The sequence below is a fragment of the Danio aesculapii genome, chromosome 17 (assembly GCF_903798145.1).
Source record: "Danio aesculapii chromosome 17, fDanAes4.1, whole genome shotgun sequence".
In the NCBI taxonomy this organism is placed as follows: Eukaryota; Metazoa; Chordata; class Actinopteri; order Cypriniformes; family Danionidae; genus Danio; species Danio aesculapii.
In genome coordinates this window covers 32,067,758-32,082,681 of record NC_079451.1, presented here as the reverse complement: position 1 = coordinate 32,082,681, position 14,924 = coordinate 32,067,758, and the positions used below count along the sequence as shown (strand labels likewise).

The following is a 14,924-nucleotide window of genomic DNA, read 5'->3' as shown; positions in this document are numbered from 1 at the left end:
TATATGTCAAGGGTTATGACAATTGTACAGTGTCCTGTATATTAGCTTATGACCATTTCTGTTTATACAGTTAGGTGTGATATAAAAAGTGTTGCTTTGAAAATACAGAGCAGTTTGACTAGAGATTAACTAGACTGCATATGTTTCAGTCAGACAAGCCCACACCAACAATGAAAAATATGTGTAGAATGAAAGACCGCTTGGAAATTCTCAGTTTCTCTGTATTTATTTGGTATGGGTTTTAGCAGAGTGTTACTATAAGCTATAATCTGTTAAAGCCTGATAACCTTTCTTTTAAATTTTAATTAAAAATAGTCATTTAGAGCTTTATTCAGAAAATGACAAGTGGTCAGATAACAGAGTTTTCCTTTTCAAAGCACGCTTACATTAGTTGAGAATGAAAATTAGGGCTACTTTATTTCATCAAATGTATTGATAACTTTTCTGAAGGTTAAAAAATGTCTGTGTTGTCTACATATAAATGTATATAATGTATAAAAACATCAAAACCCTTTTGTTATTTTATGCATTTAAAAAAAAAAAAACATTTTTGTTTAAATTTTTGGAAGAAATGTCATTAGTTAAAGAACATTTACAAAGATACAGTAAGAACAAAAAGCCAAAAAGGGGTAAATAAAATTCCAGCAAATGAAACAAGTTTAAATGATTTACACCAAGAGTTTTACATGCAATATAATTGTTAGAGTCTTTTTAAAGAGTTCACATATAAATCAAAGTCCTTTCTGTAAATAAAAAAGTAAAAATTTACATTTATGGATGTAAAATGTAGCCAAAGAAGCAATAAATTAATCATAAATTTACAATGAGAAGGATTTACATTCCGAGAGTAACCAAAGAATACAATTTTTAGGGGAAATTTCACATTTTGGAAATAAGAATATTGAAATAAAATTTGAAAAGTCAACCCAAAAAAACTTTACAGTAAGTGCACTCCCAAAGTAAATGAGTTAGTGCTTCATATTGAGTATAAAATGAGCATTTAGGGGAAATATCGGTATTAAATTTAGCTAGTTTGGTATTTATTGGGTAGCAATTATGAGTGATTTTGAGACTTCAACAGCTTTATTAAATAAAAATATCTATATTTTCTGAAGAAGCTAAAACTGTTCTCAATCTGTCATCATATATTATTCATTAGTACTGTAGTTGACATCGGGAACATTTTGACATTGTTACACATTATAAATGAAAGATTCTGATCATTTTCAGTTGGTCTCTCCTATAATGATTCAGCTGAAGGAACCAATAAATAAATAATAACTTAAAGAAAAGAACATTTTTGAAATGTATTTGTGCCAAGGCATACAACATGAAGTGACATGATCAAACACGGGCTTAAAGAAGTAATTAATTGCTGTGGAAAATGTACTTACCTTCCCATGCTCAAACTCTTGTTCATGTTTAATTAACCCAGGACAAATATGTTTGATTTATTACAGATATTAAATGATATAAAAAGGTGTGTGTGTGTGTGCGTGTGTGTGTCCAGTCAGCCACTGGTGGAGTCTTAACAGATCCTGCATCAGCATCTGCTCAGACAGCGCAAACACTGGCATCATGGTACAGTAACAGTTTAATATTCATAACAGATAATACAGCTTTTCAGACATTTTCACCACAACAAATATAACTCATGACATCAGATCTAGCTTATATTACAGGAAAGTTTCTGTAAAATATTTCTATTGCATTTTTGTAAAATAGTTATTTAATATACTTTTTAAAAATTTCAATCTATTAACTCTGTACTTACTGAAATGTTTTTCTTCTTCATCATTTCAGTGGCTGTTGCGAGTGTGTTTTCTCCTTTTTATGGTGGTTTCCTGCAATGCAGAGTGTTACATTTATAAACCTCGAGTCGATCTGTTATCTGTCGAAAGCATATTAGACAACATGAAAGGTAATCAAAACGGATGATGTATATTTTGTTGAGGTTTTATGTTGAGATTTGTCGTTTGTGCTAGTTCAGTTACAGAAAAAAAAAAAAAAAAAAAAAAAATATATATATATATATATATATATATATATATATATATATATATATATATATATATATATATATATACATGCATATATACACAGTTGACGTCAGAATTATTAAAATTAGAATAAAAGCAGTTATTAATTTTTTAAAAACCATTTTAAGGTCAAAATTATTAGCCCCCTTAAGCTATATATTTATACATATTATATATATTAACAAACCATTGTTATACAATACTTGTCTAATTACCCTAACCTGCCTAGTTAACCTAATTAACCTAGTTTAGCCTTTAAATGACACTTTAAACTATATAGAAGTGTCTTGAAAAATATCTAGTCAAATATTATTTACTGTCATCATGGCAAAGCTAAAATATCATATATAATTAAATAATAAAAATGTTATTTTTTAGAAATGTGAAAATTTTCTCTGTTAAACAAAAATAGGGGAAAAAATAAACAGGGGGCTAATAATTCTGACTTCAACTGTATGCATTATTACATATTAAAGTGTATTTGTTAATATACCTGAACTAACATCAAGAAAATATGACCAGCTGTTTATTTATTAACAATAAACTTCAAATATTTAATGTTGTAACAATACATTGCTCATTCATGTTAGACAATACATGTTAGTCAATACAGTACCATAAGTAATGTTTAAAAAAATCTTATTGTAAACGGTTTTGTCATTTTTAATGCTTGTAATCAACTTATATTGTTATAATATTGTTAGAATTATTATTATATTGCATTACTTATCGTCTAAGGATAAATATACATGTTATAAAACATTTTTTAAGATTTCTTTCAAATGTCTCTCAAATAATAATTAAGTTGTGAATAATGAAGTTATCAATCATATTTACTGTCAATTTAAATCCCCCCAAAAATAAATAAAATAAATCAATTAAATTCACACTGTAAATAAAAATGATATGATCAATTAGCCCTGACAGCATGTTTTAGCTAATTGTAACTTATTAAACTAAGTTAATCATGTTTTAACTCTATTTTATAAGTTACACAAGCTGTTTCAAGTCAGTTTAACATAATATAAGTTCAATGGACTCATAAGGTTCATTTGATTCAGCTTAAAAATTAAAGGCAACCAGGATTGTTTTACAGGGCATTAAATATAAATATTACATGCAAAAATAACATCTATTTAATTTTAACAAAATGCCAAGGAAATATTGATCATTTTTCTTTCATTGTTAATAACTAAAATAACTACAACTAAAGCGTAATAAACTTGAACTTTTCTAAAATCTAGAAAGAAATATTTTACAAATCTAAACTAATATAAACACAACAAAATCAGTCAAATGTTACAAAAATCTAAGTGAAAATATGAATAGAAAACTGAATTAATTTATTAATTAATGATAAAAACTAAAAGGATTCAATATTACTCATTCTGTAACACTAAAATACCATAGTAGGTTACAATTAGGAAAGATATATTTACTGCAAACTGTTCGCTATAAAATACATCAAGCAGATAAAAGAAATCTGCAAACTTGAGCTCATAATAATGGACACTGGATATTATTTGATAGTTTTGCATGTCGGCACAAAGCATAACTGTCTGTAATCATAAAAACATGATCTAGTCTCTTGTGTTTTTCATTTGCTCTTTGGTTTTCTAGGCTGTATCGACCCTGAGGGACAAACCCATGACTTCAACTCTGAGTGGGAACACGACTGTTACAACTGTGTCTGTGCACATTTTGGCATTCGCTGCTGTAACAAGTATGTTTAACAGTAGCTGGGCATGACATTTCATGATTTTAGAACTATTACGTTCGCTATAATAATATAAAGCTTGTTTATCTACATTATATTGATGGTTTGTTTGTTGTTTTCTTTGATTGTGTTTGTGTGTGTGTAGGATCCCATCAGCAGTTGATCACCCTGATGAATGCGAGATGCTTGTCGACAAAACAACCTGCTCTATCAGTCTAGTGCTGGTTTCAGACCACAGCAAACCATGTGTTCTTGCTTAATACAACTGGACACAACACCCATCCAGCATTGCACAGGCCTCTGACTGGATGAAAAGCCTGACAATCAAATAAAGACTTAAGTGATCTTACAATAAAACATTGTTTATCTGGCTTTCAATGTATAGTAAGTATGCAGAACAAGTCTGCAGGTTCTCAAATGACTACCGTGAGTTCTGTGACTGATTTTTTATTTTTTTGGTTTTGGTTCTATTATGTTTAGAAATGTGTTGGAAAAGTCTTCTCTCTGTTAAATAGAAATTGGGATAGAAAATAAACGGGCGGGGGGGGGGGGGGTGGTTGGGGTGGCAATAATTCAGGGGGGCTAATAATTCTGACTTCAACTGTACATGTTGTGTGTACTTACTATACACCTAAACAATTACACTTGCTGTTTTTTGTTTCGTTTTGTTTAGTTGTTTACAGGGGCAATGCACATTTATCAACGTTACTGTAAAATGTGCCAGAATTAGCCAAGAATGGGTATTAATCATCTATAGAACCTTGACAATAGAAACAAATCACAATAACACAAAATACACTTTCATATATATAATATCTATAATTTATATATTATACACACACACACACACACACACACACACAGTAAAAAGTGATTATTACCTTTAAAAAGTGTATAATCCCACACTGTAAAAACAAAAGTTGACTCAACTCAAAATTGTATGGCAACTTGCTGTAGAGCTTTTTTTGAGTTGACTCAACTTTCAACCCAAGTACTGCACTTGACTCGATTTAAGTTGACTAAACTTAAAAATGTCCTGAAGCTGGTTGCCTTAATATTTTAAGTTGAGTCAACTTTTTTTTAAAGTGCAGCTGCCTTAAAAACGAAATGTTGATTTTACTTTAAAAAATGAGTAAACACAATGTCACTTGGAACTGTTAAGTTGCCTTCACTTAATTTTTAGAATTCACTTAGAGTTCACTTACTTAAAAACTGTAAGATAACAGGTTTACTCACTTATTTGAAGTAAAGTCAACTAATAATTTTTATACAAACAAGAGTAAGAAACAAGGAGATAAAGTAGAACACTGTAAAACACTTTTAAAAGTAGAAACACAATTCTTGAGGGTTTTTTTTTTTGGAAGGGGGTGGGGGGGGATGGGGACAACTCATTTTATGCTTAAACCACTTAAATTTGTAAAAACTAATACATCAACTCAATTCCTTCAGGTTGTCCCAACACAAATCGATTGTGTGGACACAACATTTTTGACAGTGTAATTACAATTAATTATGCATAATTACATGCATAACTTATGCTAAGCCTAACCCACATTCTAACGCTAACTGTATAGTAAGAAGGTGTAATTGATGAAGTTAAATGAAGAGTTACACTGTAACAAGGTGGTCTTAAAATAAAGTGTGACCCATTTTTAAGCCTGCTTTATTAATCACTTTTAAAGCTAACCAATATATACTTTTGATTTTTATTCTTATTTAAACAAGTATAAACAAAGCTGAACAAGGATACTTGACTATTATTTCCTCATACAACAGACGACAACCACAAATAAAGACTTTTCAGCTCAACTTTATATTATATTATATTATATTATATTATATTATATTATATTATATTATATTATATTATATTATATTATATTATATTATATTATATTATATTATATTATACACAGCGGATGCCCTTCAAGCACTGAGATATACCCATACACTCTCATTCACACACCAATTTAGCTTATTCAATTCCCCTATAGTGCATGAGTTTGGACTGTGGGGGAAACAGGAGTACATTATATTATATTATACTATATTATATTATATTATACTATATTATATTATATTATATTATATTATATTATATTATATTATATTATATTATATTATATTATATTATATTATATTATATTATTTTATATTATATTATATTATATAACAAATGTCAACAAATACACAAATGAAACACGATCAAACAGGCTAATTCGATCACTAATCACTTCATCTAAGTGGAACATTGAGAAGTCTCAAGTTAAAGAGCTTTTGTGATGTTTATGTGGAAGTAATGTTTATATACCGGTAATTTTGGCTATTTATTTATTTGTTTGTTTGTTTGTTTTTATTCAACAATAATGTAATAATTGAACAGCAGACCACATGAACCAAAGCATTCATGTTTAACACAATCATCTTCAAAATAAGTCTCTTGACAGAGTAAAACATTGTTATTGTTAAGAAGAAACAAAGGCTTAACTTTATACATATTTATAAAGAAAAAAAAAAGTTTACATCTTTTTTTATGCTTACAGATATTTGTATAAATTTTTAGGCTCTTATTTGCATATTTTATTATAGATTTGAGAATATTTAGGGGCACATCTTCTTTTGAAAAATTCAACTTTTGTATGAAAGACATTGAGCAAACTCATACGGATTAGCCACTTTTCTTCCAATCCATGAAATAGCTGTTTCCCTGTGAAATGGGCTGAAAATCTACACTAGACTGCTTCTTAGAAACAAACAATTATTATACTTTAACTAGAATTTGTCTGTGTGATAGGCCAGTGATTAGTGCACCAACATATGGTGCGGCAGCACTCTGGCCGTCCCGAGTCCCGTCTTGTGGACTTTTTTCTCAATCCTACCCCTGCTCTCTCTCTCATTTCACTTCCCGTAAACCTACTGTCCTGTCAAATAAGGGCAAAAATGCCAAAAAATTATTCATAAAAATAAATAAATAAACTGGAATTTATAGTTTACAAAACCTTATTATTGAACATTTATTATTAATTATCTCTATTTCTCTTTCCTTTTGTGTCAGAAATGGGTCTGGCTCTTAGATAGCAGACACACATCTACAAGGTGCATTTTTAATTACATCTGCTCTGTTAAACATTTAAAAAGGGCTGCTGAATGAACATTATAAATTTTAAACATCTTAAAGACGTATTCTAAACACCTTTTTAACATCTGAAAATGAACATCAAATAGATGAGTAAATAAACTTGTCTTCCAGATGTAAACACAAACATAAAAGAGACATCTATGTGATGTACTCATTCTAATAGGGGTATGCGAGTCTCCTAATCCTTCAATAGCATTTTGTCTCAGTATCTAACAAACGTTAGCATGTGACTGAAACTTGTTTTAGAAGAAGTCTTAAGATACATTCTCAGAATCCTTAATCAGATTCAAGAGAACGACAAATAATTGTGCAGTTTTTACCTGGTAATCATATAAATGTATGCTTAATCAGATATTGAACAAGTATTACATATTTACACAGAAAAGTTCACACAAAAGCGTAGATGCAAAAAAACTGAAAGTCAACAGATCACATAAAAGTTGCCTCATTTTACCATCAACAAGACCGCTGCTGTAGAGTGATTGGATGAAAAGCATGTCAGTCACACAGCAATTATGAAGATGCTATCTATTTAAAGAAAGTCTGAAGACCTCTTGTTGTCGATTCATTGAACATTTTTACTGATCTTCACACTGCTCAACATATCTCACCAAAACATGGTATCGTATACTTTTTTTACTACTCATCTCAAAGGGAGTTTAATGCTTCTTTTATAATATGATCTTAATGTTTTCTTGATAGAACATCTCATTTTCATACAACAGTTTTTTGATTAAATGTTAAATGTACAGTATATAAAATATTAGAGTTGTGTTTTGTCTTTTGTGTGTGAATGTTTTGGTGCAGTTCTTGGTGTTTTCATGTAACCAAGTTTAAAATTAATTTAATGTCTACAGTACATTGGTTATAAATGAGTATAAATGGGTACAACACTCACAGATCTCTCTTTTACATGTATATTTTCATTAGGATGCTATCCAATAATATGTTTGTGTACAGTATATACATTAGATTAGTCAGTACTAAAGCCAATACTAGAGCTAATTTAGCAAAATGATTTAAGCTCACACAAAAAAATTGAACACCCAAACGTTAGGGAAAATAATAAATAAAATTAATATTCATTCGCATTTATTCAAAATTCATTCAAACTTGCTTAGCTTAAGATAACTTAATAAAACTGTTTTGTTTTTGGTTTACACTTTATGTATATGTATAAATGATGACTTTTTCCTTGGAGAATGCTTTGATCTGACTATCTGAATATCTGTTTCTCTTTCAGCTGAGGATTTTTGTGTTGCTTACAGCAGCATTGTGCTGTAATGCCCAGGAAATCATTGATGGTTCAGGAGAAGGTGATCAACCGTATGTATAAATATAAAGTGTTTAGTATCTTCAACTGAATTATATTTTAATAGTTATAATGTTGCGAGATGAATTAAACATAAAATTGTTTTCAAAAAGATTTGGAAATCCTGATGTGCCTGTTGGAGTGACTGAAAATGACAACGTTTACTATGACCAGTAAGTCATTCAAAAATAAACAATGCCACGGTCGACATTTAACAAACCCAGGTGGAAAAAAAAGTGTATAAAAATACTACATTTGTGAAAATACTAATTTACAATAGATACACTTTAATTGTGTACTTCAAGTGCTCTATTTTTGCACATGAATTTGCACGTGAGACACCATGAATTTTAACTTGTATCAAAAATATATGTATTGTTCATAATACAGCTAAAATATCTTTCACACACATTTAAATATACTCTTCATATACATTAATAAATGTACAGTAAAAGATGAAAGTAATAATTAATAGACATACAAAACACATTTTCCACTATACATTTTATACATTAAAGTGTATTGTAACAATGTTAATATTCACTTGTACATAACTATACTAATGTTGTCTCTAAAAATATATCAGATATATCTTAAATACAAACAAAATAGTAATTGTGTGTCATTAAAACACTATTTTTTTTTTCATTTTGCTGTCCATTCACATACAATGATAGTAAAAAGTAATTGTTGTCCACTTTTAAGAAATGCAATTAAAACATATCAATGTTTGGTGTCATTTATCTGCCTTAAAATCAATTTAAGTGTCACTACAAATTAGTGTATTTTTATTAAATTAAAATGTACTTATGACTATTAAATTAATAATATAATTTAAAACTAATTTAATTAAAACTTAATAATAACTATATACAAATGTACTAGTGTTGAAATAATTTTAATCATTCAATGAATTAGGCTAATAAAACTGTTTTTGCAGTAGCACACTTTACTGCACTTTAGTATAGTCTACTTTTGAAATTGCACTTAAGTACACTAATAAATGCTGGATTGTTTAACCTAATTTTGAGTCAAATATGGGCAAACACAAAGTTAGGTTCATTTTTCCAGTTAAATTAAATTTAAAATGGGTTTGTGGGTGACTGAGTGTTGGGTTAATACATGGGTTAAACATGTTGGAGTCAACAGCCAAGTGGTTAATGGGTCTTCATATACTGAGGTACTGAGGTGATATATTTATAGTGTATACATTTTCATTAGCACAAAAAAATAAATATCTTTACCTGGAAACAGGGAAGTATAGTGAGACACTGAGAGCAATATTTCTGAAGTTAATTGGAAAGTCTCTGTATATTGAAATTTTCATCACCCTCACAGTGTTCCAAACCTTTAAGCAATACTTTCTAGATGAACCAGTTTTTATCCCTAATATGGAAGTCATCTATGTCAACCTCTCTGCCTCTTTACTAGCTGCCATTCCTACACCTGCAGAGTAAGACAAAAAAATTACATTTATTCTAGGACTAAATGTACACTTAACATTGTTAAATATGACATAAGATTTATATACTTTATATACATTTACATTTGTGTGTGTTGACAGAAGTACAGTAGAGCAGTCCCATATTTGGAAATGTTTACTAGAAGTCATTGTAAAATAAATAATACAACAGTTCACTCTTAAGAGGAAACTATTATGAAGAAAAGCAATGCTTCATCAATCATTAAGATTGTCTCAGTGTTCGGTTAATGTTGTTGTTAAATGATGACAAATTAAGTCTTTAAAGGTTTCTTTGCAGAAAGTTTTCCTCAATATTCAAACAGGGTAATTTCAAATAATATCCTAAATTCATTTGTACACATTAATTCAATAACAGCACAGAGCTTGTCTGATTTCATCAAGGCAAAACAAAAATGTTTGAGATTTTTTTAAACATTATTTTAACACATTTTACTGGCTGCCATCATTATGCTTGCACAATAAGTGTTTGATGTTTATTCACTCTAGGACTTGTAATGTAATATCCTCATCAAATATTAATCATTTGCTTTCGTGTGTGTTGTAACAGATATAATAATGGTGAGCGCAATAGAGACAACTATGGGTAAGTCATTTTGCAACAGTTCAGAGAAGTTAGACAAAGACAGCAATGCTTTAGTTCAAATTGTCTCATTGTTCTCTTAATGTTAAGTGTTCCTCAATATCAACTTGTCCATTAATCAATACATGACAAAACTTTTTTTTTTGAATGAACAGTAATGTCATTGTTTATGTACATTTATTCCTGTAATGTGATATCATCTCTTATTTTTATTCCTTTGCGTCTGTGTGTGTGGTGTAAAAGATATAACAATGGTCCACCGAATGGAGACAGTTATGAGTAAGTCTTTCTAAATTATCAATATTTTGATCTATAAAGTTAAAAGTATAAAGAGAAATAGCAAGCAAAGCTTAATCATTTGGCAAAAAGTGTAAATGTTAAGTGCTTTTCAGTCAGAAATCTGGCAATGTTGCATGCAATGTCAAATAAAGATATTCTTCTGTAGCTGTAATTAAAACGGACACTATTAAATCTGACATATTGGATAATTGTTATATCTTTGTATATTTCACAGATTTCTATTTGGCCATGGACAACCTGGACACAATATTCAGACCCCGTGAGTTATTGTTAAATGAGCACTGGATCAGTTTACATGTTATTAAGAGAAGGTCAGTAAAATAAAACAGGGAAAGCAATGTTCATCTGCAATCTGACCACATGAACGAAACTGAAACACAATATTCTTTACCACTAAGCCAGATTTAAGTAAATCCTCATCCTGGTTTGATGCTTGGAAGTATTATGAGTTAATATGCCTAAATATTACAAACATTGTTGTAACAGATCTGCAAATGATGATGTGACCACTGGAACGACTAAAAATGACAACAAACCTGAAAATGGATACCCGTAGGTTGAGCTAAACATTCATATTCTATTAACATTAATGTAAACATGCTGCTAAATCAATCTGCATATAGTAATAACTGTGTGCGTTTCTGTCTTCTGTTGGACACAAATGACAGTTTGATTATTGAAAATCATCATTTAGTCCTCCTTCACTTGTTCCAAACCAGTTTGAGTTTCTTTCTTCGGTTGAACACAAAAGATACTTTGAAGAAAGCTGAAAACTTGTAACCATTGACTTCTACAGTATTTGCTTTTCCTAGAAAAATCACAAGGAAAAAGGAGATTCATTCACTGAGATTCATTTACTAAGTGAAGCTTATTTATGAACTAATTTCGAGAGGATCACGTGCTTATGATTGCCCACGACTTATGACTGCCCGCATTAGCTAACACGTGAAGTCACTATAAATAACCATAGTCTTCATACCACAGTCATCTTCACCTTGAAGAATCCCCCCTTCCTCCCCTTTTTTTCCTAGATTGGGCGGCACAGGAGCCCAGTGGTTAGCACTGTTGCCTCACAGCAAGAAATCACCCACTAATCCTTATTAGGCCAGTGACGTTTCTGTGTGGATTTTACATGTTCCTCTCATGCTTGCATGGGTTTCCTCCGGGTTTCCTGGTTTTGGTCCATCATGGGACCTTGATCTTTCCTCTAAAAGCTTTTGATGTTGAAAAGTTTGTAAAAGTAACATTTATGGATATTTTTGATAGTTTAAAGTAGTATATTGTCTGGGTTGGTGTTGTATATTACGCTACAAAATCTGGTAATAAGCTGCCAGTGCATTTTCTGTTATTTTACAGATTTATTTTTCTTTATGCTATTTCTTATACTGTATATTGTACTATTTCAATCTACTAAAATGTCAATAAAAGTCATTTAAAAGTAATTGTTAAACTATAGAGTTAAATTGTCAACATCAAAAGTTGGCAGAGCAGAGATCAACATCCCATAATGCAATTCACAACCGTAAATAAACAGAAAACACTTGTGAATCACAAAAAACAGAACCTGTTAATTTCCAGATATTTTTACAGTGTAGCAAAGGTAAGAGAAAATGTACTGTCATTCTATGATTGTAAAGTGATATGATCTATAAATATAACATTTATTACTTTGCATCTGTGTTGTAACAGGTATAATAATGGTGAACCCTTTGTAGACACTTATGAGTAAGTATTTTTAAAATGAACATCACAACAGTTTAATTTAATAAAATGAGAAGTATTGAGAGAAGTTGTTGTTTTCTTTTGTGTTGTCATAACTGAAGAACTTCCCAAACTAATAATATTAAAACAGACACCATTTAAACTGGATCACGATACAGTATGTGTTTGTGTGTGCTTTAACAGAACAATACACGGCCACAAACAGCCTGGACAAAATGCCCAGTCCCCGTAAGTCATTGAGCACTGCATCAGTTTACACTTTATTAAGAGAGAACTCCAGTACAGTAGGAAAAGGTTTACTGTACTGAAGTTGTGTACAGTACAATGTTTATCTGCAATCTTTTGACATGACTGTCAAATTCAATGGTCACGTATCAGCCTGAGCAAGACAAACGATTATACAGAGAATCTAAATGGGCTTAAAATGACCTGAAACACAATATTCTTTACCATTGAGCCAGTTTAAGTTAACTCTGGTTGCATGATAAGACATATTTTTAGATTTATTCACGACTCGTCACTGAACAACATTAGTAAGCTTAATAGGAATCTGTGGATATTTCATTTAAACAGCGAAGAAAATGTGTAATGACATTTGATTATTTAATTACATATTTCTATATTAGGCTGTGAATTTTATTTTTATTTGTTGTTTTTATAGGCTGAATTGTTGAATTTATTTGCACCCTTTTCTGTTTTATTTATTGTTTATACATTCCTTCTTTTTATTATATTACTTACCATTTCAACTTACTGTTACAGTGCTTTTCTTCAAGTTTTTGTCTTGATTATTGTCTTAATAGATAAAAATCCTAAATCTTTAATCTGCCAAGGGTATAAGTTAAATAATATTATATCAAACCTAAAACAAGATTACGGCACTCAGCATTGGCAGGTTATTTTGTTTGTTAAAATGAAAAAAAAAAAAATTTTTTTTGACTTATTATTTCTGAAAAAAAACGATATTTTTTATTTGTTTAGAAAATGCTTCTTGAATTAAGAATTGTTAGATATTTGGACAAGAAACTACAATGTTTTATATAAATATAAAATACACAGTGTTGATTGTGAAACTGCTCACAGATCAAGGTATTTAGGGTTATTTTGTTATAGGATATTTTATTAATGGCCATGGACAACCTGGACACAATATTCAGACCCCGTGAGTTATTGTTAAATGAGCACTGGATCAGTTTACATGTTATTAAGAGAAGGTCAGTAAAATAAAACAGGGAAAGCAATGTTCATCTGCAATCTGACCACATGAACGAAACTGAAACACAATATTCTTTACCACTAAGCCAGATTTTAGTAAATCCTCATCCTGGTTAGATGCTTGGAGGTATTATGAGTTAATATGCCTAAATATTACATACATTGTTGTAACAGATCTGCAAATGGGGATGTGACCACTGGAACGACTAAAAATGACAACAAACCTGAAAATGGATACCCGTAAGTTGAGCTAAACATTCATATTCTATTAACATTAATGTAAACATGCTTCTAAATCATTCTGCATATCGTCACCTTAGAATTAAGGTTCTATCTGACATTTTTGTCAAAATTGAGTTATTAACATACTCTTATTAAATGACAAATTATTTACATTATGGGATGCTTTTTATAAGTTGTTTACATTAAGACTTTTTATTTTGAAAACAAATGTTACACACATACTGTTTGCTATATGAAATGCAAAAACTTTGAAGATCAATATCCCAAAATCCTTCAGAATGCAGATAGAACCTTATAATTCCAAGGTGACGATATAGTAATAACTGTCTTCTGTTGGACACAAATGACAGTTTGATTATTGAAAATCATCATTTAGTCCTCCTTCACTTGTTCCAAACCAGTTTGAGTTTCTTTCTTCGGTTGAACACAAAAGATACTTTGAAGAAAGCTGAAAACTTGTAACCATTGACTTCCATAGTATTTGCTTTTCCTAGAAAAATCACAAGAAAAAAAAGGAGATTCATTTGCTGAGATTCATTTACTAAGTGAAGTTTATTTATGAACTAATTTCGAGAGGATCACGTGCTTATGATTGCCCACGACTTATGATTGCCCGCATTAGCTAACACGTGAAGTCACTATAAATAACCATAGTCTTCATACCACAGTCATCTTCACCTTGAAGAATCCCCCCTTCCTCCCCTTTTTTTCCTAGATTGGGCGGCACAGGAGCCCAGTGGTTAGCACTGTTGCCTCACAGCAAGAAATCACCGGTTCTAATCCTTATTAGGCCAGTGACGTTTTTGTGTGGATTTTACATGTTCCTCTCATGCTCGCATGGTTTTCCTCTGGGTTTCCTGGTTTCCTCCCACTGTCCAAAGACCTGGGTCATAAGTAAATTGTCTAAACCAAATTGGTACCACAGTCGAATTCCTGGCCAACAGTAATTTTCCTTCATAAAGCAAATTTGTCATTAGCCAAAAATAAGCGAAGGAATTCGAGATCTACCTGAGCTCAATCTACCCTCTAACCCTACAAATAGGATGGAGCTCAGGGCTCTCTCCTGGGACAGCATGCCAAACAAGCTTTATAATCAACCATCAGCTAAGTGTAAACTCTTGAAACATGACAGTGGACGGACACACTGTACCTACACACATTTCTGTCCAAACAG

General features: G+C 30.6%; 2 protein-coding genes across 2 annotated transcripts in view; both read left to right on the top strand.

The window, feature by feature from the left end:
- Positions 1-1,518: 1,518 nt before the first annotated feature.
- On the top strand, positions 1,519-4,122 carry si:ch73-288o11.4 (beta-microseminoprotein). Its single transcript, XM_056476356.1, has 4 exons — positions 1,519-1,581; positions 1,804-1,921; positions 3,660-3,762; positions 3,902-4,122. Exons 1-4 carry the CDS (start codon positions 1,579-1,581, stop codon positions 4,014-4,016), a joined length of 339 nt encoding a protein of 112 aa, XP_056332331.1. The 5' UTR covers positions 1,519-1,578; the 3' UTR covers positions 4,017-4,122.
- Positions 4,123-7,392: 3,270 nt separating this feature from the next.
- The window catches only part of LOC130244673 (TBC1 domain family member 5 homolog A-like), a 10,384-nt gene continuing 2,852 nt past the window's right edge, over positions 7,393-14,924 (top strand). Inside the window, exons 1-10 of the mRNA XM_056477193.1 lie at positions 7,393-7,515; positions 8,139-8,221; positions 8,321-8,380; positions 10,238-10,273; positions 10,514-10,549; positions 10,785-10,829; positions 11,057-11,122; positions 12,260-12,295; positions 12,476-12,520; positions 13,682-13,747. Of these exons, the coding sequence (XP_056333168.1) occupies positions 7,513-7,515; positions 8,139-8,221; positions 8,321-8,380; positions 10,238-10,273; positions 10,514-10,549; positions 10,785-10,829; positions 11,057-11,122; positions 12,260-12,295; positions 12,476-12,520; positions 13,682-13,747 (476 nt within the window). The 5' untranslated portion in view covers positions 7,393-7,512. The remainder of the gene's footprint in view (positions 7,516-8,138; positions 8,222-8,320; positions 8,381-10,237; positions 10,274-10,513; positions 10,550-10,784; positions 10,830-11,056; positions 11,123-12,259; positions 12,296-12,475; positions 12,521-13,681; positions 13,748-14,924) is intronic.